This window comes from Helianthus annuus, chromosome 5, assembly GCF_002127325.2.
Source record: "Helianthus annuus cultivar XRQ/B chromosome 5, HanXRQr2.0-SUNRISE, whole genome shotgun sequence".
Taxonomy (NCBI): Eukaryota; Viridiplantae; Streptophyta; class Magnoliopsida; order Asterales; family Asteraceae; genus Helianthus; species Helianthus annuus.
The window spans coordinates 39179615-39203963 of NC_035437.2; the positions used below are offsets into that span (position 1 = coordinate 39179615).

At 39.9% G+C, this 24349-nt stretch overlaps 1 protein-coding gene and 1 non-coding gene across 2 annotated transcripts; one reads left to right on the plus strand and one right to left on the minus strand.

Moving 5' to 3' along the window:
• The first annotated feature begins 286 nt into the window (after window positions 1-286).
• On the plus strand, window positions 287-1120 carry LOC118492098. The gene has a single exon (XM_035989879.1). The coding sequence runs from the start codon at window positions 287-289 to the stop codon at window positions 1118-1120; it is 834 nt and encodes a 277-aa protein (XP_035845772.1).
• A 19849-nt stretch (window positions 1121-20969) lies between these two features.
• Window positions 20970-21365, minus strand: LOC110943146. Its single transcript, XR_004893899.1, has 3 exons — window positions 21298-21365; window positions 21075-21174; window positions 20970-20983 (listed from the first exon to the last, which is right to left on the minus strand). It is a non-coding gene; the product is annotated as an uncharacterized LOC110943146 (transcript).
• Window positions 21366-24349: the final 2984 nt, after the last annotated feature.

Sequence of the window (24349 nt, forward strand, 5' to 3'; positions counted from 1 at the left end):
GTTGGTAATCAGAGCCAAAGGTTGTTAACAAAGTGTGTTCGGTTCAATCTTGATCTAACATCCGGTAAGAATTAGTTACTTTAGTAGATTTTGTTAAATGTCAGAAAAAGAAATGTGAATGGACGTGCACGGGAAGAGCGTGTTAACACACTCAAACCCGGAAAGTGCACTAAACATGAATGGTTTAAGCAAGTGATGAACAACGCTAAACCAAAATGAGTGATGCATATGTTATAAAATGAAATGTTTAATTATGAATATAAACATTTCATATTCAAAATGGCCGATGGAGGGAATGATGATACGGTGCCAGTGGTCACCGAAAATATTAAGAGGAGTGATTGCCGAAGAAGTAGGGAAGGCAATTGAGAATAGTCTATCTGGTTTCATAGACAAAATCCAAAACACGGTGCTTAATGTGGTCGAGGAACGAATTCAAAGGTTGGAAGAAAATGCCAACCAAACTATGGAAAAGTCCGGAGAACGGAAAGGTTGTTCATACAAGGAGTTCATGGCGTGTAAACCGCCAATTTACAATGGGGAGGTTGACCCGATAATATGCCAAAGGTGGCTAAGTGATATTGAGGGAGTGTTTGAAAGGACCCACTGTGACGTAAGCGATTTTGTAGCTTACGGTACGGGTCAGTTAAGAGGTCAAGCCAAGGACTGGTGGGATAATATGAGGAAGGAGATTGGGGCTGAAGCTACAAGGGCTATGACTTGGGATGAGTTTAAGGCACCATTCCTTAAACACCATAGCCCTAAGGTGGTCATTAACAGAATCAAGGAGGAGTTCATCCAGTTGAGACAAAAGGGTGAATTGATAGACAAGATTACGGGCATCTTTCTAGATAAATTAAGGTTTTGTGATGAGCTTGTGACGAATGAGGAGCAGAAAATATATTATTATTATAATATGTTAAGTGCTGAATATCGGGAGTTTATGACTCCTTCCAAGTATGAGACGCTCACCGAAATCATAAATACGGCTCGGGAAAGAGAAATTGAACTCAAAAAGCAAATTGAACGAGGCGAACGAAGGGCAATAGATGTTAACCCGAGCCCTACAAAGAAGGCTCGAACAACTGAGTCGGTAAAGAAGACGGATGCGAAGGGTTGATCACCGAGTTGCAAAGTATGTGGAAAGGGGCACAAGGGCGAATGTTGCTTTAAAGACAAACCATGCCCCATATGCAGAATGACAGGGCATACGGCCTCGCTATGTCCAGGAAAAGTCTCGGTGTGCTACAAGTGCTATCAGCCGGGTCACAAAAAGTCTGAATGCCCGGAGTTCGTCGGGAAAAAGAGCGAGAAAGATGTACAAATGGAGACCCAAAAAGCAAGGGCTAGATCTTTTCAACTAACAACAGCCGAAGCAAAGACAGAACCCGATGTGGTCTCAGGTATATTCACAATAAACTCAATTCCTGCACGTGTATTATTCGATACGGGTGCGAATAAATCCTTTATTTCACATGGATTTATTCAACATCCTTCATTTGTATTAACGAAATTACCTATGCCCTTAGAAGTTGAAATAGGGGATAACAAGAGTTTTATTGTATGTGATGTTTCTCAAAATTGCAAATAGAGTATCAATGATGAAGAATACTCAATAGACCTAATCCCGATGTCGATGGGGGAGTTCCAAGTGGTTGTCGGAATGGATTGGTTATCCCGACACCACGCAAAGGTCGTGTGTTTCTGTAAGGAGATAAAGTTAACATCACCAAGCGGAAAACACGTTACTATCTATGGCGAGAAAGGAGGCAATCTTGTGATATGCTCGATGTTAAAAGCTCACAAGCTCATGAGGCACGGATGTAGAGCGTTTATGATATACGCGAATGAACCAGGGAAAGAACCACCGAAGATTGGAGACGTACCGGTGGTACGTGATTTCGAAGATGTGTTTCCGGAAGACTTACCGGGAATACCGCCCGAATGGGAAGTAGAGTACGGAATCGAATTGGTTCCAGGCGTGAAACCCGTAGCTAAGGAGCCATACCGGCTCGCGTCATCGGAGTTACAAGAGTTAATGTCGCAAATTCAAGATTTGCTCGATAAGGGGATTATAAGGCCGAGTATGTCTCCTTGGGCGCACCGGTATTGTTTGTGAAAAAGAAAGACGGGAGCATGCGAATGTGTATCGATTACCGGGAGTTAAACAAACTCACGGTGAAGAATTGATACCCGCTCCCGAGAATTGATGATTTATTCGACCAACTACAAGGTGCAAATTGGTTTTCCAAGATTGACCTTAGATCGAGGTATGATCAGTTAAAGGTCAAGAAAGAAGATGTGCCGAAGACAACTTTTCGTACACGGTACGGACATCACGAGTTCCTCGTGATATTCGGATTGACGAATGCACCCGCCGCTTTCATGGATCTCATGAACCGGGTTTGCAAACCTATGTTGGATAAGTCGGTAATCGTGTTTATCGACGACATTTTAGTATACTCGAAAAATGAGGCGGATCACGCACATCATTTACAAGAGGTGTTAGAGACGCTCAGACGGGAAAGACTGTATACAAAATTTTCGAAGTGTGCCTTCTGATTACGAGAGGTACAATTTATCGGTCACATCATTAGTGCCGCTGGAAAACTAGTAGATCCGTCAAAGATAGAAGTCGTGTCAAAATGGAGCCCTCCGAAGAATCCTTCGGAAATTAGAAATTTCTTAGGGCTTGCGGGATACTACAGGAGATTCATTCAAGATTTCTCCAAGATTGCTTCACCGCTAACTAAATTAACTCAGAAGGAGGAAAGATTCATATGGGGTGTTGAATACGAAAAGGCGTTCCAAACGCTAAAGGAGAAGTTAACTCACGCTCCGGTATTAACGTTGCCGGACGGAGTCGACGATTTGGTGGTCTACTCGGATGCATCACATTCGGGGCTCGGATGTGTTTTGATGCAACGAGGCAAAGTGATAGCTTATGCCTCGAGGCAACTAAAGGTGCACGAAAAGAAATACCCCACACACGATCTTGAATTGGCGGCGGTGGTATTTGCATTAAAAATATGGAGGCACTATTTATACAGAGTAAAGTGCAGCATATTTACCGACCACAAGAGCCTAAAATACTTCTTCAATCAGAAGGAGTTAAATATGCGGCAAAGGCGATGGTTGGAAACGGTGAAAGACTATGACTGCGAGATACATTACCACCCCGGGAAGGCCAATGTTGTGGCGGATTCTTTGAGCAGGAAAACAGATTATGTTCCAATACGAGTGCGGTCGATGCAGCTTGTTGTAACCTCGGGTTTACTTGAACAAATCCGAGAAGCACAAGCCGAGGCGATAAAAGAGGAAAATTGGAAAAGAGAAAGAATTGTTGGCCAGTTGAAAGAGCTAACGGATAATAATAATAATGGGTTGAAAACCCCGGTTTGGCAGAATATGGATTCCTAACTTGTGTGGAGTTAAAAAGCTTCTACTAGACGAAGCACACAAAAGCCGATGCTCCATTCATCCGGGAGCAACCAAGATGTACAACGACTTGAAGCAAAATTACTGGTGGCTCGGAATAAAAAGGGATGTGGCAAAGTATGTGGAAAAGTGCTTGACTTGTTTACAAGTCTAGGCGGAACACCAAAGACCCTATGGTAAACTTCAGCCATTGGATATTCCAGTTTGAAAATTGGAACATATCACCATGGACCTATTGACCAAACTACCAAAGACAAACCGAGGATTTGATGCTATTTGGGTGGTTGTTGATAGACTGACGAAAAGTGCTCACTTTAATCCTATAAGTGAGACTTATACGTCAGAAAAGATGTCGGAGGTGTATACCAATGAGATAGTGGCACGCCACGGAGTACCGGTATCCATCGTGTCTGACAGGGATACCCGGTTTACTTCAAAATTCTGGCGAGATTTCCAAGATCAGATGGGAACGAAACTATTTATTAGCACTGCATACCATCCTCAAACGGATGGGCAGAGTGAAAGAACGATAAAGACACTAGAAGACATGCTGAGGGCGTATATTATCGATTTCGGGGGCAGTTGGGATGTGTATTTACCATTAGTAGAATTCTCTTATAACAACAGTTATCATGCCAGTATTGGCATGGCCCCGTATGAGATGCTATATGGTAGGAAGTGTAGAACCCCGGTATGTTGGGGTGAAGTGGGTCTGCGTGAACGGGCCCATAAAGAGGTAGTTCGAGCAACTAATGAGAAAATTGACGTGGTTCGAGCTCATTTAAAAGCGGCTCAAGAGAGACAGAAGTCTTATGCCGACAAAAGACGAAAACCGATTGAATTTCAGGTGGGCGACAGAGTTATGTTGAAAGTGTCTCCATGGAAGGGAATTATCCGGTTCTGGAAAAGAGGCAAATTAAGTCAGAGGTTTATTGGACCATTTAAAATCATAGAACGGGTTGGCAAGGTAGCATATCGCCTTGAATTACCAGAAGAATTAAGCGGAATCCATGGCACTTTTCACGTCTCACAACTTCGAAAGTGTCTAGCTGAGGAAACGGCTTATATCCACTACGATGACATTGAGGTGGACAATAGCCTTAATTATGCGGTAAAGCCAATTGAGATTCTAGATCAGAAGAGTAAAGGGTTATGAAATAAGAAAATTGATCAAGTGAATATCAAGTGGGAGCATAGAAAGGGTTCGGATACTACCTGGGAATCCGAAGAGGAGATGCGACGTCTCTACCCAACATTATTTGGTACATATTCCGGTTTCGAGGACGAAACCCTTTTTAAGGGGGGGTGGACTTGTAACACCCCTAAAATATAAACCTTTTATATTAAATTCGATGACATTAATAAATGAAATGAACTAACTAGGAATAAAAATAACCTAGTTAGATAGAAGTCTTGTGATAATACATTAGTGTGTTAGAAACACCTAAAATAAAAACTAGACAATAGTTGGGGGACCAAAGTTGTTAAGTTTGAAACTTAAATTATTAAAACAAAATAAAAACACCAAACACACACTTTGAGTGTGTGTCTGGTTCGAACAAAACACAGGGGACCAAAGAACCTCCATCAAACCCTAGTTCATGCTATTTGTCCAAATTGAAGGCCAAATTCAGTTCCAAATCGAAATCCGAGCATAGAATAGTGATCTCCTCTGTAAAGGGATCATAAGGTATGTAAAATTTCATAGAAAAGTTCCATTTAAATATCTGGATGAACATAAGAAATTCGAAATTAATGTTGCATGATTGTTGTATGGATGAATTTGAAATGAAAGAGTGCCTAGGAATAAACCTTAGTCCTTAGATTGTTGAAATTATGCTCAATACTTGTGAATTCCGTAATCACCAATGTAGGTGATTAATGGGTTTTGTAAAAGCATGTTAAACACTAGGATTATAGATATCATTCTAGTGTATTTTGAACTCTAGAAAGTAAATTCAGATTTGTTGATGTAAAAATAGGAATGAATTTGTTAACTGATGTTTAATCTTGGTTAAATGACAAGTTATAAACTTTGTCACACCCCCAAAATCCACCATGCGGAGTACTACCGCTTGGAGGCGTGACGTGACCAGGATCGAGCCACCAATCATACTGAACAACGTATTTAAATAAATCAAGCCACCACAATACGATTGGTGACCAAAAGCTAGTTAACCAAGTTTTAATTTAGACAGCGGAAGCATAAACATAAAGTTCAAAACATAAGTTCGCAGTTCATAAGTTTAAAGTCCGACGCATAGGTTTAATAAGTTCATAAGGATTACATATTAAACACGGGACATAACCGTCCGTACACCACAACGACTCCTTCCTTGTGCAAGCTCCAAGCAGTTAGCGACCTGTAAGGCATGTAACAACGAGTCAACAACAAAGTTGAGTGAGTTCACGTTTGGTTGTTTAGTTTTAAGTTGTTTTCCGAAAACGTGGTTTGTATTTCCTTGGCGTAATTGCCGTGGGGGTTACCCCGTAGTTGAAAGAAAGTTTAACCAGTTCATTCTTTATTACCCATACCCTGTTCATGATTAGTGGGGGCTTCCCCATGTGAACTACTAGACCGTATGATATCGACTACTACGCAAGTAAGTTGTGCCCTACATCAGTGTCTATCATCACTGATGGTTTGCCATAGTCCATTAGTACACGCCCGTCCGACTAGCACGGTGTGAGGTTTGTTAAACCTAATAGCGCTATTAACTAATGACCCGCTCGCCATTGGCCTCGGCGATTAAGTCGATATAAAATGAGGGACTTATGATAGAGTTTTGTCTAGTAAGTTTAAGGTTGTTGTCCTACACAAGGAGGACGAACGTACGTAGTTCTCCCAAAGAGAATACGCAGGATTAATACTGGCATCCTACCCGAGGAGGATGGCCGTACATATCCTACCTAAGTAGGATATGTAGATTCCGTTTTAATTCTTTAACCCATTCCCAAACCACCGGGAATCCCATGCCTTAGAAAGTGTGTGAACTCACCTTGGTTTGCTCGGTTAGATTCTCAAATATAGCTAACAGTCGAGGTCGGTCAATCACGTCCTAATATAATTTACCAGTTAGTCATTTAGTGGCTTTCAAACAGAACACAAAGTTCCTACACGTATCTATCACACAACATGCATCGTTTTAACGGTTTATGCCCATCTAAGTTTCCCATCCATTCCCCACTCAAAGTCAAACATACGATTATGCACATAACATATATGTCATGTTAGATCATTCACGGATAGCATACTCGACATTTAGACACGCAAGTCACAACTTATCCCAATTCAGCATTTATATTCAAAACCGGCTGTTTTCGGACGTTTTAATAAATAGTTAAACTATTCCAAAAATTCCCAAATTTTTACAGGATTTCTTAAACGTTCCATATTTTATTGTGTAAAAATATCGGGATCCGGTTCACTACCAGTTATTTTATAAAAATTCATATTCCGGACTGAACTCAGATTTATGCATTTCTGACCATAGTCCACGGAACAATTTATTAAAAATTCATCGAGTGTCCGATTTACGAAATTCCAGTAGGGTAATTACAGATACATCAGTTGTCATCTACTGTATGAATTCCATGAGCTGATTCATCATATTTTTCCAGTTACGACCAAAAACATAACACCTATTTTCAGCAGCAAAAATGCAGCTTGAGCTGCTGTTACAAAATGACCTTTTAAAAATAGTAAACGGAGTCCAAAAATTATGATTCCGGTGCCATTAGAACCGTATTTCCTAATATCACATTTTAGACTTGAAATATCAGTTTTTCGTTGAGTTTATGACCTGTTTACAGCCTGTTAAAGGCGGCTGAGAATACACATCAGCAAACTGTTATCAGTCTAAAGTCTACTAAAACGCACACATATGATTACCTTCATTCTAATAATGATTTACAACAGGTTATAAGTTATTTACAGCAAACTAATACTCATATATTTCAGATTTATCTTGTATTACCATGTTTCATCATTATTTACTCTTTAACCAACAAGTTCATCACTCTAGCAAGACTTTTTAGTTTTGATTTTTAGTGTTCACGATTTATCCGACAAAACTCTTATTAACCACTCTAGACAAGATCAAGAAGAGGTTTAGAGTCACTTACTACTAGCTCGAGGCTAGGGAAGATCAAAGGCGTAAAAGTGGTGGATAAAAGCAATCTAGAGAGGTCTTTGATGATCCGTGAGTTCCACACCTTGTGATTCACCTTGATACACCTTTGTATATGAATGAAATGGATAAAGCAAGATTGAATGAAGGTGATGATGGTGGTGGTGAGTTCAGCCGAAGCCAACGGAGGAGGGAAGAGAGAGTTTTGGTGTGTGTTGGTGAAATATGAGAAATGAGCTCTAAACCTTTCATGCATTACTTATAACCAAGTTTCCACTAAATCCTTTGTGTAAGGTGTCATGTAGGGGGGACATGATCTAATAAACAAATGAAATAAAATCAAGTTGTGTAGGGGCCATGATGGCCATAGATTAGGTGGGGGGGGGGTCTAGCATAGGTTAAACTAAATAGTTACAATCTAGTTTCATCTTAAGTATTAGTTACATATATTAGTTAGTAGATATTTTGTAAGAGGTGTCATGATGTTCGGGAACCATAACTGGCTCAGTAAAATGTGAAACAATGTGTTTAACAATATTTTTGTGTTCCGGGTAGTGTCCGGTTGTTCGGTTCGACACTGTTCCGTTAGACTGCTTAATTAATCCGTAAAGCGTCCTACATATATATTTTTGCAACGTTTTTTTTTTAATTTTTAACACTCAGGAAGTCATAACAGACTATTTAATGACTTTTCTGTACACTATTAGTGTGTCAACATGCACATGTAAATATAACACAGATATCAGAAAGCAGTTACGTAATTCCACACAGTCGTCAAGCACATTATACGGAATACATGGGATTTTGAGGGTTGTCACATTCTCCCCCTGTTAAGATAATTTTGTCCTGAAATTTAGCGCGTGGTTACTGAGGAAGCTAGTTAAGTTGCGTTGTTTTCCTGATTTTCCTGGGGTGTCACATCATCCCCCCGTTGATTTGGAATTTCGTCCCGAAATTCTGCAGTAGCTTCAGCCTCAGTAGTGGTTGCGTTTTTCTTAAACAGTTGGGGATACTTGAGTTTCATTTGGTCTTCTCGTTCCCAGGTATACTCTGGGCCACGACGGGAATTCCAACGAACTCGGACGAGAGGTATTCTGGTGTGTTTGAGAATCTTAACGTCTTGATCCGTAATTTCTACTGGTTCCTCGACGAATCGCAGCTGGTCGTATATAGTGAGCTCCTTGAGAGGAACTATGAGGGTCTCATCTGACAGACACTTCTTCAGATTTGACACATGGAAAACATTGTGAACTCCACAGACTTCTTCAGGTAGATTCAACCTGTAGGCGACTTTCCAATTCTCTCAATGATCTCGAACGGTCCGACATAACGCGGGTTGAGCTTGCCTCGTTTGCCAAATCGGACTACACCTTTCCAAGGTGAGACTTTGAGCAGCACTCGATCCCCAACCTGGAACTCGAGTGGTTTTCTTCGCTTATCGGCATAGCTTTTCTGACGGTCACGAGCTGCCGCCATTCGCTGTCGTATCTGAGCAATCTTCTCGGTTGTGTCTACTACGAGTTCTGGGCCAGTGATTTGACTGTCACCAACTTCTGCCCAACAGAGAGGTGATCGGCACTTCCGTCCATACAATGCCTCGAATGGAGCGGCCTGGATGCTGGTGTGGTAGCTGTTGTTATATGAAAACTCCACTAACGGGAGATGCTTTTCCCAGCCGTTACCAAAATCGATTACACATGCCCTAAGCATGTCTTCAAGGGTCTGGATGGTGCGTTCAGATTGCCCATCTGTCTGTGGATGATAAGCGGTTCTCATATCTAATCGTGAGCCAAAAGACTTGTGCATAGCTTGCCACAGTTCAGAGGTGAAACGCGCGTCACGATCAGAAATGATGGAGGTTGGCACTCCGTGCCTTGATACCACTTCCTTTAGGTAAATGTCTGCTGAAGTAGAAAACTTATCCGTTTCCTTGATGGCCAGAAAATGTGCAGACTTGGTTAGTCGATCCACGATAACCCAAATGGTATCGTTTCCGCGTTGAGATCTGGGCAGGCCAGTAACGAAATCCATGGAAATTTGCTCCCGTTTTCATTTAGGTATCTCTGGTTGTTGGAGTGGGCCTGATGGTTTCTGGTATTCGACCTTGACTCTCGCACAAGTTAAACATTTACCAACGTAGGTTGCTATGCTGGCTTTCATACTAGGCCACCAGTATGTAGTCTTGAGATCATGGTACATCTTGTCTGAACCAGGATGTACTGAGTAACGAGACTTATGCGCTTCATCCATCACAAGCTCGCGCAAGTCTCCATACAGTGGAACCCAGATGCGTCCGTTAACATAGTAGGCGCCGTTTTCTTTTTGTTCTAGTCGTTGCCTCGATCCTCGTAGGGACTCAGCCCTGATGTTCTCTGCCTTCAATGCTTCAACCTGAGCATCACGAATCTGAGCGGGAAGGTTAGACTGGATGGTAAGCTGTAGAGCACGTACACGCCTAGGTATGGTATCCTTTCGACTGAGGGCGTCGGCCACAACATTGGCTTTGCCTGGATGATACTTGATTGCGCATTCATAATCGTTCAAGAGCTCGACCCATCGGTGTTGTCGCATATTCAATTCCTTTTGCTTGAAGATATGCTCGAGACTCCTGTGATCGGTGTAAATGGTGCACTTGGTACCGTACAGGTAATGTCTCCATATCTTAAGCGCGAAAACAACTGCTCCCAATTCCAGATCGTGGGTAGTGTAGTTCCTTTCGTGAACTTTAAGTTGACGTGATGCGTAGGCAATGACCTTGTCACGTTGCATCAACAAGCAACCAAGTCCTTGGATGGAAGCATCGCAGTAAACCACAAAATCGTCTGTGCCTTCAGGCAATGAGAGGATAGGCGCGCTACAAAGTCTATCCTTCAAGTGCTGAAATGCGGACTCCTGTGCATCACCCCAACGATAGGTGACACCCTTCTGAGTCACTGAAGTGAGAGGTTGCGCAATCTTGGAGAAATCTTTGATAAACCTTCTGTAATATCCTGCCAAACCTAAGAATTGGCGGATCTCTGTTGGTGTGCGGGGTGCAGGCCAATTCTTGATCGATTCAACCTTAGATGGATCCACATGAATTCCATCCTTGTTTACCACATGGCCTAGAAAGTGGACTTCGCGAAGCCAGAAGTCACATTTTGAAAACTTGGCATACAACTGCTCTTTTCGAAGAAGTTACAGCATACGTCGTAGATGTTGCTCGTGTTCCTCCTGACTCTTAGAATAGATCAGGATATCGTCGATGAACACAATAGCGAACTTATCCAGGTAAGGCTTGCACACTCGGTTCATGAGATCCATGAAGACCGCTGGTGCATTCGTCAACCCGAATGGCATAACCAGAAACTCGTAATGGCCGTAACGAGTTCTGAATGCTTTTTTGGAGACGTCCTCATCTTGGACTCTCAGCTGATAGTATCCCGATCTCAAATCAATCTTAGAGTAATAGCTCGACCCTTGCAACTGGTCGAACAAGTCATCAATGCGTGGAAGAGGATAACGATTCTTCACAGTCACCTTGTTGAGCTCGCGGTAGTCAATACACATCCTGAAAGTACCGTCTTTCTTCTTCACAAACAAGGCTGGAGCTCCCCATGGCGAAGAGCTAGGACGTATGAAACCCTTTTCCAAGAGTTCTTGTAGTTGCATGGACAGTTCTTCAAGCTCTGATGGAGCTAGACGATAAGGTGCTCGAGCTATGGGCGCTGCTCCGGGAGCTAGCTCGATTTGAAACTCAACTTGGCGATGAGGCGGAAGACCAGACAATTCCTCAGAAAATACCTCAGGAAATTCGCGCACAATAGGAATGTCTTCTATCTTCCTTTCTTCCAAGGATGAATCAGAAACGAGGGCTAGAATAGCAGTGTGGCCCTTACGCAAACACTTCTGGGCCTTAAGGAAAGAGATGATGCCTTCGACAGCACCACTCTTGTCGCCACGAATCATGAGAGGTTCTTCACCAGAACGAGGAATGCGGACGATTTTCTCCTTACAAACAATCTCCGCTTGATGATAAGATAGCCAATCCATCCCAATAACAACGTCGAGACTACCCAGTGTGATAGGAATAAGATCGATAGAGAAAGTCTGACCAGCTAAGACGAGGTTACAACCTTTAACTACGTGTGTGGCTTCAAGACTTTTATCATTAGCTAGTTCTACCGTGTGTTTGGTGTTCAAAAGTGTTGGGGTACGCTTAAGCATCTGACTAACTAGTATCGGCACCCGAATCAAATAAAACAGTAACAAAGGAATCCTCCAGAAGAAACTTACCCATCACAACGTTGGGATCGTTCCTTGCATCACCCACATGCGAAGGAGGAACAATTCACCTAGATCCACGAACTTAGATGAGTTTTCGATTTAGCAAGTCGGTAAGCAATCAAGTTCGTAGGAGTTTCCTTAGGTCGTGTGAATGAATTTAAAAATACGTTTGTGTAATCGTGAGGTTCCAAAGAAAGGACGCGAAAACGCGTTCAAGAGAGTATAAACACATCATCACACTCAAGGTTTCAGTAAGTGATCACCAATGATAGAAATTCGAGCCTTCCAAACCCTCTAATCTAGAGTGAGTTCGCATTAGTGTCTAGCGTCACTGTGGTAAAGGAATAATGGTTCTGTGTATGTCAATAGTAGAAATTAGGCATTGCATTAAGCATAGGTCGGTACAAAGGCTAGCGAAAAGATTTCACATAATTATGATAAACCATCGTAGGATCAAAGTGCGACTCTTGTAGTGTAAGGGGGAAAAGGGGTGAGGTAAATGTGTAGCTCGTCGTGTCCGTATGTAAGTTGAGTAATCCGTATCGCCGTCCTCGAATGTCCCGAAGACTATCCCATCATTAGGAGGCATCCGCTTGCTAAGTTGGGTATACGAGGGTGTAGATCAAAATAAGATAATTAACTACCCAACAAGGTAATGAGGGGGTAATCTTGTGATTGGTAAAAATCGCGGTGTGGTTGTTAGCGTTTCGTTATATCGGTCGCGGATCGAAGGAACGGGAGGTTGGGCATGTTGACCTGTGGTGCGATAATAAAGGACAAGGTTAAGCACAAGAGTTGGTTCACGAAGGTGGGATCTAAACGTCCTAAGATGGGTTGATATGGCAGGTTATACCTCCTGCAGGAACAACTGCGAGTGCCTCAGCAACTCGTTCGTTGATCAAAGCCGTCAGTTGTTGAGTTAGGTTGATACGTCCTCCGCGTCCATTCATGATCTTCATAACGAAGCAACGTAAGTGAGGAAAGTGTCGCGAAAGTGCGTAAGTGTGGGACGACAATAGAGAGTAAGCACACAAGGTTCAAATAGCAACTACCACATTATCTAATGCACAGTGAGAACTATCTAACCGACAATATAACATAAATCATACCACTTATGGTGTCGAGTCTTGCACGTGGAGCGAAGCGTCGTTGTGGATCGTTGAGCACTGTACAGGTTATAGTCTGGTTTTATCAAAAAGCTTTTCCCTTTTTAAAACCAAGTTCACTATAACCAATGGCTCTGATACCAATCTGTCACACCCCCAAAATCCACCATGCGGAGTACTACCGCGTGGAGGCGTGACGTGACCAGGATCGAGCCACCAATCATACTGAACAACGTATTTAAATAAATCAAGCCAACCACAATACGATTGGTGACCAAAAGCTAGTTAACCAAGTTTTAATTTAGACAGCGGAAGCATAAACATAAAGTTCAAAACATAAGTTCGCAGTTCATAAGTTTAAAGTCCGACGCATAGGTTTAATAAGTTCATAAGGATTACATATTAAACACGGGACATAACCGTCCGTACACCACAATGACTCCTTCCTTGTGCAAGCTCCAAGCAGTTAGCGACCTGTAAGGCATGTAACAACGAGTCAACAACAAAGTTGAGTGAGTTCACGTTTGGTTGTTTAGTTTTAAGTTGTTTTCCGAAAACGTGGTTTGTATTTCCTTGGCGTAATTGCCGTGGGGGTTACCCCGTAGTTGAAAGAAAGTTTAACCAGTTCATTCTTTATTACCCATACCCTGATCATGATTAGTGGGGGCTTCCCCATGTGAACTACTAGACCGTATGATATCGACTACTACGCAAGTAAGTTGTGCCCTACATCAGTGTCTATCATCACTGATGGTTTGCCATAGTCCATTAGTACACGCCCGTCCGACTAGCACGGTGTGAGGTTTGTTAAACCTAATAGCGCTATTAACTAATGACCCGCTCGCCATTGGCCTCGGCGATTAAGTCGATATAAAATGAGGGACTTATGATAGAGTTTTGTCTAGTAAGTTTAAGGTTGTTGTCCTACACAAGGAGGACGAACGTACGTAGTTCTCCCAAAGAGAATACGCAGGATTAATACTGGCATCCTACCCGAGGAGGATGGCCGTACATATCCTACCTAAGTAGGATATGTAGATTCCGTTTTAATTCTTTAACCCATTCCCAAACCACCGGGAATCCCATGCCTTAGAAAGTGTGTGAACTCACCTTGGTTTGCTCGGTTAGATTCTCAAATATAGCTAACAGTCGAGGTCGGTCAATCACGTCCTAATATAATTTACCAGTTAGTCATTTAGTGGCTTTCAAACAGAACACAAAGTTCCTACACGTATCTATCACACAACATGCATCGTTTTAACGGTTTATGCCCATCTAAGTTTCCCATCCATTCCCCACTCAAAGTCAAACATACGATAATGCACATAACATATATGTCATGTTAGATCATTCACGGATAGCATACTCGACATTTAGACACGCAAGTCACAACTTATCCCAATTCAGCATTTATATTCAAAACCGGCTGTTTTCGGACGTTTTAATAAATAGTTAAACTATTCCAAAAATTCCCAAATTTTTACAGGATTTCTTAAACGTTCCATATTTTATTGTGTAAAAATATCGGGTTCCGGTTCACTACCAGTTATTTTATAAAAATTCATATTCCGGACTGAACTCAGATTTATGCATTTCTGACCATAGTCCACGGAACAATTTATTAAAAATTCATCGAGTGTCCGATTTACGAAATTCCAGTAGGGTAATTACAGATACATCAGTTGTCATCTACTGTATGAATTCCATGAGCTGATTCATCATATTTTTCCAGTTACGACCAAAAACATAACACCTATTTTCAGCAGCAAAAATGCAGCTTGAGCTGCTGTTACAAAATGACCTTTTAAAAATAGTAAACGGAGTCCAAAAATTATGATTCCGGTGCCATTAGAACCGTATTTCCTAATATCACATTTTAGACTTGAAATATCAGTTTTTCGTTGAGTTTATGACCTGTTTACAGCCTGTTAAAGGCGGCTGAGAATACACATCAGCAAACTGTTATCAGTCTAAAGTCTACTAAAACGCACACATATGATTACCATTCATTCTAATAATGATTAACAACAGGTTATAAGTTATTTACAGCAAACTAATACTCATATATTTCAGATTTATCTTGTATTACCATGTTTCATCATGATTTACTCTTTAACCAACAAGTTCATCACTCTAGCAAGACTTTTTAGTTTTGATTTTTAGTGTTCACGATTTATCCGACAAAACTCTTAATTAACCACTCTAGACAAGATCAAGAAGAGGTTTAGAGTCACTTACTACTAGCTCGAGGCTAGGGAAGATCAAAGGCGTAAAAGTGGTGGATAAAAGCAATCTAGAGAGGTCTTTAATGATCCGTGAGTTCCACACCTTGTGATTCACCTTGATACACCTTTGTATATGAATGAAATGGATAAAGCAAGATTGAATGAAGGTGATGATGGTGGTGGTGAGTTCAGCCGAAGCCAACGGAGGAGGGAAGAGTGAGTTTTGGTGTGTGTTGGTGAAATATGAGAAATGAGCTCTAAACCTTTCATGCATTACTTATAACCAAGTTTCCACTAAATCCTTTGTGTAAGGTGTCATGTAGGGGGGGGGACATGATCTAATAAACAAATGAAATAAAATCAAGTTGTGTAGGGGCCATGATGGCCATAGATTAGGTGGGGGAGGGTCTAGCATAGGTTAAACTAAATAGTTACAATCTAGTTTCATCTTAAGTATTAGTTACATATATTAGTTAGTAGATATTTTGTAAGAGGTGTCATGATGTTCGGGAACCATAACTGGCTCAGTAAAATGTGAAACAATGTGTTTAACAATATTTTTGTGTTCCGGGTAGTGTCCGGTTGTTCGGTTCGACACTGTTCCGTTAGACTGCTTAATTAATCCGTAAAGCGTCCTACATATATATTTTTGCAACGTTTTTTTTTTAATTTTTAACACTCAGGAAGTCATAACAGACTATTTAATGACTTTTCTGTACACTATTAGTGTGTCAACATGCACATGTAAATATAACACAGATATCAGAAAGCAGTTACGTAATTCCACACAGTCGTCAAGCACATTAATTATTATTAATAAATTGTACGGAATACATGGGATTTTGAGGGTTGTCACAAACTTGATTATAGCTTGTGTGAAATAATGCCCCTTAGGTGTTTGTAGAAATGCCTAAAAGAAAGTTAAATGATGGAAATTTGATATAAACGCATATTAGAATATTATGGCAAATTATGCGTTATGTGACATGAAGGAGTTCTAAACAAATCATGGTTGAACTCTATAGGAAAGGAAACCGGAACGTCGAGCGGACAAGCCAGGTGGTGAAGCGCGTTTGAAGGGTGCGCTTTGAAGGTATGTAACTTGTTTCATTACATTATGTTAATTTGACATCGTAGTCGTTCAAAGTTGTGTTTTAGAATAAGGATTTGCATTAGTTGAAGTGACGATGATCACTGCTTAATTGAACGAGTCAAAACTAGATTAGAAGATGTTTGGTTGTTGTTGAAATGGTGTAAACCATGGAATTGGTAATGGTACGCCAGTGATCGTCAGCCCCGGAAGATGGGTAAATACGTCTTGTGGTCATGAAGATGTTAGTGGTAGAATTTGATGTAAAACTATGCGGGTCGAATAAATACAATTAGGATTTATAGACTTTAAGTCCGTAAACTCAAATTTTGATATGATAATCATGATAGATGCGTTGGTAATTTAATTACAGACACGTAGGAAAAAGAATCACATAAAACAGACACCTGGATAGAAAGTTATGAGTCTTTGAAGTTGAATTTTTTGAAAAATGGTGCTGGGCAGGAAATGCAGGTCTCAAACCTGCACCCACTGGAAAATGGGTTCCCCCGCGGCACGCGGCAGGGAACACCAATTCTGTCGCGACATGGAGGAGGCGCTTGCGGGGCGCGAAAGCTTAGGGGAATCTGTCGCGGGGCGCGACAGACTAAAATTTCAAGAATTTTATTTTTTTTCATTGTTTAACACTAGAACTCGATTATATATGTTTTAATGTTGTCAAAACTAACATTTAATGTGGTTTTGATATTAGGTGATGTTGGTCTCACTCCGGATGGTGATCAAGCAAGTATCCAAGAACCGAACACTATATTTTGAAGCTTCCGCGCTTATTTAATTTTGTTGAAAACAATGTTCATGTTGTAAACACTTAACTTGTCGTTTTTGGATGGTTAAACTAGATGGTTAATTAACTAAGTTACTATCATTATAAACTCCTACTATTTAGTCTAACTCATGAAAAGGTGCTTTTGTTTTAAAAGTGCGTATTTTATGATAAAATACTAAACAATTGAGACGGGTGTTACACTTCATTAACTGCATTTGTCAGCATAGGGCTCCACACGGCCCGTGTTCAGCGGGCACGACCCCGTGGGCAGAAGCGTATCTGTACTAACAAGATTTTGCAAGATTCTGCGTATCTTAGCGTTGACCACGCCCCGTGCTGAGCTGTGCACGCCCCCGTGGTGGGCGTAGAAGCTTCCACAACTTTGTCTTTTCTGTAGGTGGTTGACCACGCCCCCCGTGTCCAGTGGGCACGACCCCATGGTCAGTCTTCTGCTTCTTGTTTTTGCTTTTGCTTTTGGGGATGCTGCTGAGGGGTCGGGCATGTCACGTTTATTCCTTTTCTTTGTATTTATGTTGGTTTTTGCTGTATATTTTTTCCTTTTGCTCGTTTAAGCTTATTTGGTCCTGTAAATTCAAAAGGAAGACAAAAGCACACTTTTTCCAACATTAGTACTAAAAAGGGTTAGTTTTATGTCTCATTTGATGTAATTTATATGTTGCATTTTGCACACATCAAGTCCAAATTGGTTATGAAGTTGATCATATGATATTGTGCAGCTATATAAAAAAATGAACAAAAAGGAAAGATAACTGACATTTTAACGAGTGTTTAGATTTGTATTTTTGAAATTAAATCGTTGATTATTGTTATTTGAAGTCAAGATTTTTAGTTTTTGTGGATAAACAAAATGTGCTCCAGGTTATGAATTTTTTTTAAGGATCATATTGTTGAATTTTCATTGTCAGTTTTGTATTAGTTGGAACAAGATTGACCTAAGGTAAAATATATTTATCTATTTACACATTAGTATGGTCGAACCGAGGCGAGCCCAAGCTTTCGATTTTATTTACGAGCTGAGTTCGAGCTCAAATAAGTAGGGTCCAACCGAGCCGAGCTCGAGCTCAAGCTTCATATGATGTAAAAGTTATTTTTTTGCAAAACTTTTACATGAAGACAAAATTCGATGATAAAAATATGTGTAAAATTTTACACGTGTGTAAAATTCCAGATTTTGTCGGTTTCTTAAACGTAAATTTTACACGTGCGTAAAATTTACATATGTATAAAATTTACATATGTACAAAATTTACATGTGTGTAACTTTAACTTTCACAGACCTTTACAGTAGCAGATATCGACTCAAACAACTGTTCATGCTAAAATTAGTAAAAATAAAATGCTCCACAAAGATTAATAGAATTAGAAGTTATTTATGACATTAAAAGATCAACAATTACATCGAGTACTGAACAACGAAACTTTAAAATCTAACATATACACCAAGAAATTTAAGAATCTAACAGCAAGAATTAAGAAATTTTAGCTTCAACCCCATCGAGAGTACTGAACTTCTCTATGTATATCTTTGAGCATCGCCATGAACTCTACGTCTCTATCACCGCACTCTATATTACTGACAACACAAAGGTCACGTACGGAATTTAAAGGCATCGCCATCAGGTTTCTGGAAACCTGGTATCTCGTGAATAGACCAAGATGCAGTCCATTAAAACACCTCTTCAGCTCTTGAAGAATAGCCTTATCCTCATATACTTGATCCTCAACTTGCTTGATAAAGCGTTGCTTTAAATCATCGGAGTCTGCAGAAGTGTATGATGACATTTTAAGTTATATATTACTCAACTAATGTGAAAGAAGGATATGTTGGTAGTAAAACGTGATGAAAAACAGGTGAACTGACAATGATATTATATAGTGAAATAGCTAACAGCCCAAATGTCAGATTTAATTTCACTGTAGCCTTAAACTAATCTAAGAGGCAAAAACGTGTACATTTAATATAAACATATACATTCATATTTAAAAAAAACAGCCATTTAATGCAAAACCTTTCAAAAATAAGTTTTCATGGGAAAAACTATAAAATTAAATATCAAGAAACCGAGAGGACAAATTTTAAACCTCTGGCATATCTCAAAAAACAAATCAAAATATGCAACACCAATAAAACTCTAAATAGCAAACACATGCTTCTACCACTGGTCGGACACAAACAATGTTAAAATGAAATTATGTAGATGGTCGCTAAAAAAAAGAGCTGATGAAGAACTAAACAAAAAAATCGACATCATCAGTGATAATAATTACAAGAAAACCTGGAGCAGCATCAGATTGCTTCATGAAGTCCTCCACTCTCCTACATCAGACTTCAAGAAAAGTGCAGAAGAATTTCCCACTGGTCGCTCAAAAAAAACAAAGCTGAAATATATCAACACTTTAAAATAAAAATTATCAACAGTTTAAAAGAATCCACAAACCTAAAATAACCCGCAACTAGGGGTGCAAACGAGCCGAGTCGAGCCCGAGCTCGACCAGGCTAGAGTTCGAGCTCGATTAACTTATGAGAGCTCGGGCTCGAGCTCGGCTCGATTCGAGCTTTATTTTCAAAGCTTGAGCTCGACTCGTTTGTATTTTCTCACGCTTGAGCTCGGCTCGGGCTTAGCTCGTTTATGATCTATTAATTAGTATATTAAATAAAAATAATATAAACAATAGACTTTTTAGGCTCGCGAGCTCGATAAGTGAAGCTCGAGCTCAGGCTCGTTTACTAAATAAGCTTATTTTTAGGTTCAAGATCAGCTTCTAAATAAGTTTAAATATGCTCGGCTCGACTCGGCTCATTTACACTAAGGCTTAATAAGGCTCGACGAGCATAACGAGCTTCACAAGCGAGGCTTGAGCTCGGGCTCGATAAACAAACGAGCTTTGTTTTAGGCTCAAGCTTGGCTCGGGCTCGATAAGGCTCGGCTCGTTTCGAGTTTTTTCTTGAGCCGTTCTCGAGTAGCTCGCAAGCCGCTCGGCTCATTTGCACCCCTACCCGCAACTGATTGTATGAATTTCAAACAACTCTGATTAGGCGGAAATATAAAACGAGAATTAGAGTAGATCAGTTCAAAATTTAAAATTCAAAATTACAGAAAAAAAGCAGACTTTCAACGATGTTGCAACAATGATGTTGGAAGAATTACATGAAGTACAAAGATCTGTAATTGGAGATGAACCGACTGAATATGGAAATTCTGCATTTGAGAGAGAGAGAGAGAGAGGGGGAGAGAGATTGCTCACGGATATGAGTGAGAGAGATAAATTGAAATTTGAATGTGGAGTCAGAATCAGTTGTGTTATATATGTATACGTGTACGATTTGAATTTTGAATCTAGAGCCAGAATTTTGAATTTTGAATCTAGGCAGAGATTTTGGTGACAAAGGTTTCAATTTCATATGCATGAATACATGTATATGGGCAGAGGTTTGATGTCAGTGTTTTAAATATATTTTAAATTGATTTTATATAGAGTAAACTGCAATTTTACCCCCTGTGGTTTGGGGTGATTGGCACCCTTACCCCCCTAACGAAATAATTGCAATTTTACCCCCCAACGTTTGCTGTTATGTCGCAACCTTACCCCCCAGCCTCAAATTTGTTGACCGGTCAACAAAACCATGGGAGGGTCAAAGGGTAAATATGTAATTTCACGTTAATAGTACCTTACATATTATAATAACCCCTTAACTCAACATTCTATCACAACCTTACCCCCTAAGATTCACCTCCACTCCTTCTTCCACACTTCCACACCGGCGATCCACCTCCACCTCCACCTCCGGCGACCACACTTCACACGCACCGGCTTCCACCTCCACCTCCGGCGACCACACTTCCACACCCACCGGTTTCCACCTCCACCTCCGGCAACAAGCTCAACATCATCTCTCTGAAGAGCAACTTAGCACCACCCTGTTAAAGCAAAAGAAACCCAGATAAAGGCATGACAATAAAAGAAATTAAAATATAAAAAATGTCTAAAAACTCGGGGATCGGATTAAACCTTTAGGTGAGCAGCAGCTTTGTCCTTGTCGGTGAAGACTCCGGTTGACTCCACAACAAATTCTGCACCAGCTTCACCCCATGGGATGTCTTCTGGGTTCCTAAATAGAACAAAAAAAAAACAAACAGAACTTTAAATACAATAGAAGGCAAAACATTTTGCTAAACAGTTCTAATACAAAAGACTCCAAACAGGCAACTAAAAAGAGTCTTCTAGATGTTACCTGATGCCAAAAACAGTGACTGGCTTCTCACCGAAGAGAATGGTCTTTTCGTCTTTCACCTTAAGCTTGGCAAGTGGAGCAAGGCAGTTGGTTGTGCATCTAGCGTTTGAAACAATGTCGAGATCGGGCTTATATTCCTTCTCGTTGACACCCACAACAAACATGGGAGCATCCTTGCTAGGAGCATAGATGATGACTTTCTTAGCACCACCCTGTTGAAGCAAAAGAAATTAAAACATAAGAGCAGGGGTTATTAATTGCATCAATATGCATCATAAGTTATTAATTGGTTTCGATTAAGTTATTCAATATGCTGCAAATGAATTGAATCTGGGTGGTGGCGGGAAGGGATTTGGATGTCCCAGGGGGTAAAATTGTTTCTTAACAGAAAGTATAGGGGGAAGATGAAAGGGCATTTTAGTAATTTACCTGTGGGGGGTAATTATGCAACATAATAGGAATGTTGAAGGGTAAAATAAAAGGGTAAAATAGTCATTTCACCACCAAGTCAACAGATCAGTCAACAAACTTGAGGTCGGGGGGTAAGGTTGCAACATGACAGCAAACGTTGGGCGGTAAAATTGCAATTATTTCGTTTGGGGGGGGGGGGTAAGGGTGCCAATCACCCCAAACCCTAGGGGTAAAATTGCAGTTTACTCTTTTATATATTAAGACTTATGATGCAATAATGACATAAAAAAAACATTGATGGACAACCTTTATGGCTGCCTGATCAGTTTTTTTTATGTTATTGGGATTTCTCATTTTATAGATAGTATAAATAGATGAAAACATACGGGAGGAATAGTGTTTCCTTTGTGTCATTATTATTATTATTATTATTATTATTATTATTATTATTATTATTATTATTATTATTATTATTATTATTATTATTATTATTATTATTGAACTTTAAGGTTTTTTATTTATATAATAAAACTTTGTTTTTTTTATAATTTTGCCACAAAAGTTGAATAAGTTTAGTTATTTTATTAGCACAGTGTTTGGTGGTGACATTTGATCACCTAGGTTTTTTTTAACCCCCTTAACTTTCTAATACGTGTCGGCATAAATTCGACTTCGCCTACGTGTCGGTATAAATTCGACTTCGCCTACGTATCACGTCACGTGAGTCACTTGTTGTTAGAAATTCATTTTCTTTGTTTTACGTTTTTCCCGGGTTTGATTTGGTTGCTACATGGCATTATTTTATGCCCGCTCTCTACAACGTGGGGAACTTGAGAGTAGTTTATACAACTTTTGTTTTAATTGGGGCAGACCCGGAAACACTTTCTTATAATAAAAAATAATACAAAATTTATTAGGGATTTGTTTGATATAGGGTTTGGCATGGAGCTTTTAGGAGCTTTTAGGAGCTTCTAGCTTTAAGCTTTTAAGAAAAAGCTCCTACTTAATAAAAAGTCTTGTTTGTTTGAAGGAGCTTTAAGCTTTTAGGTTCGGAGCTTGAAGCTTTTGGTGGAACGCTACTACTAGTAGCGTTTAGAAGGAGCTACAAGCTTTTAGGGAAAAATGACTATTTTAACCTCTCAAAATAAGAAACTTTTTAATGCACCAACTTTCTAAATTTTTAGTTATGTCCATTTTGGTAATTTTATACATTTTATTAAAAGCTCCAGCTACTCTACCAAACACCAAATATATCTAAAAAGCTACAGCTACTAGCTACCAGCTTCCAACCACCAGCTACCAGCTTCCAGCTTTCAGCTACCAGCCACCAACTAGTTTTGCCAAACATACCCATAAAAGGAAAATCTAACTTCGGCTTAACAAGTTTGGCAAAAATTCTAGAGCCCAAGCTTCCCTAAAGCCCATTTAGAGTACAAACAACCAAAGAAACAAATACACTACTATCATCCTAATTGGCTCTTGCATGGTCCAATTGAAAAAACACACATAATAGCCAGTCAAATCCAGGAACACATGCCTTCTATAGTTCTACACATTTTAATTCACCTTCGGTGCTCCATCTATAACGTTGAATTTTTGGGTCCAATAATATATAGATTTCATGTTTTGTTAGTAACTAGGTGTTGCCTTGCTCGAATTGCGGGGCGATGGCCAAATAATTTTTAACCAATCAAAAAAACAGTACCATAGTTTGCTATAAAGAAAAAGTAAAAGGAGTGTTAGGCAACTCCTTAACGCAGTTTTTAACTGGGGGCAAAGTCATATTTTTATTTTTCTTGGGGGAAAATCAAATTTTTTTTCCCGAGGGTAAAATCCTAATTTTTAGCTACAGGAAAACCATATTTTTATTTTGCACCAGGGGCAAAAAAAACGTATGTTTGAATTGAGGGTGATATCGTAATTTTGAACCGAGTGGAAAATCATAAATTTTAGCCGGGGGAAAGCATAATTTTATTTTGAACTACGGGCAAGGACGTAATTTTAAACTGGGGGAAAAACCGTAATTTTAAAGTGGATATAAAATAATAAACTGGTGTAAAATCGTAATTTTAAGCCGGGGGGTGGGGGGGAACAAAATTTTATTTTGAACTGGGGTGAAAATGTAATTTTGTCTGAGGGTAAAAGCGTAATATTTTTACCGAGGTCGAAATCATTTTTTCGGTTTAGCTGGGTGTAAAGTCATATTTTTATTTTGAAGTGGGGGAAAATCATAATTTTGAATCGAGGGTAAAATCGTAATTTTGAGGTAGGGAAAAACAATAATTTTATTTTTAGCTGGGGGCAAAAAAGTAAATTTAAACTGAGGGTGAAATCGTAATTTTGCACCGAGGGAAAAATCGTAATTTTGAGCTGGGGGCAAAAGCATAATTTTATTTTGAACTGGGGGCAAAGACGTAATTTTAAAGTGGGGGCAAAACCGTAATTTTAAAGCGGGTGTAAAATAAAAAACTGAGGGTAGAAGCGTAATTTTTGAACCTATGGCAAAATCGTAATTTTGAGCTGCTGGAAAAAGGGTGATTATATTTTTTAGTTTGGAAAAAAACATAATTTTAAACTGGGGGCAAAACCGTAATTTTAAAGTGGATATAAAATAATAAAATGGTTGGTCCAATAGAAGAGG

Bases quoted from the DNA above. Each gene is read 5' to 3' on its own strand.
- LOC118492098 (XM_035989879.1), top strand. From the start codon at position 287: ATGGAGGGAATGATGATACGGTGCCAGTGGTCACCGAAAATATTAAGA.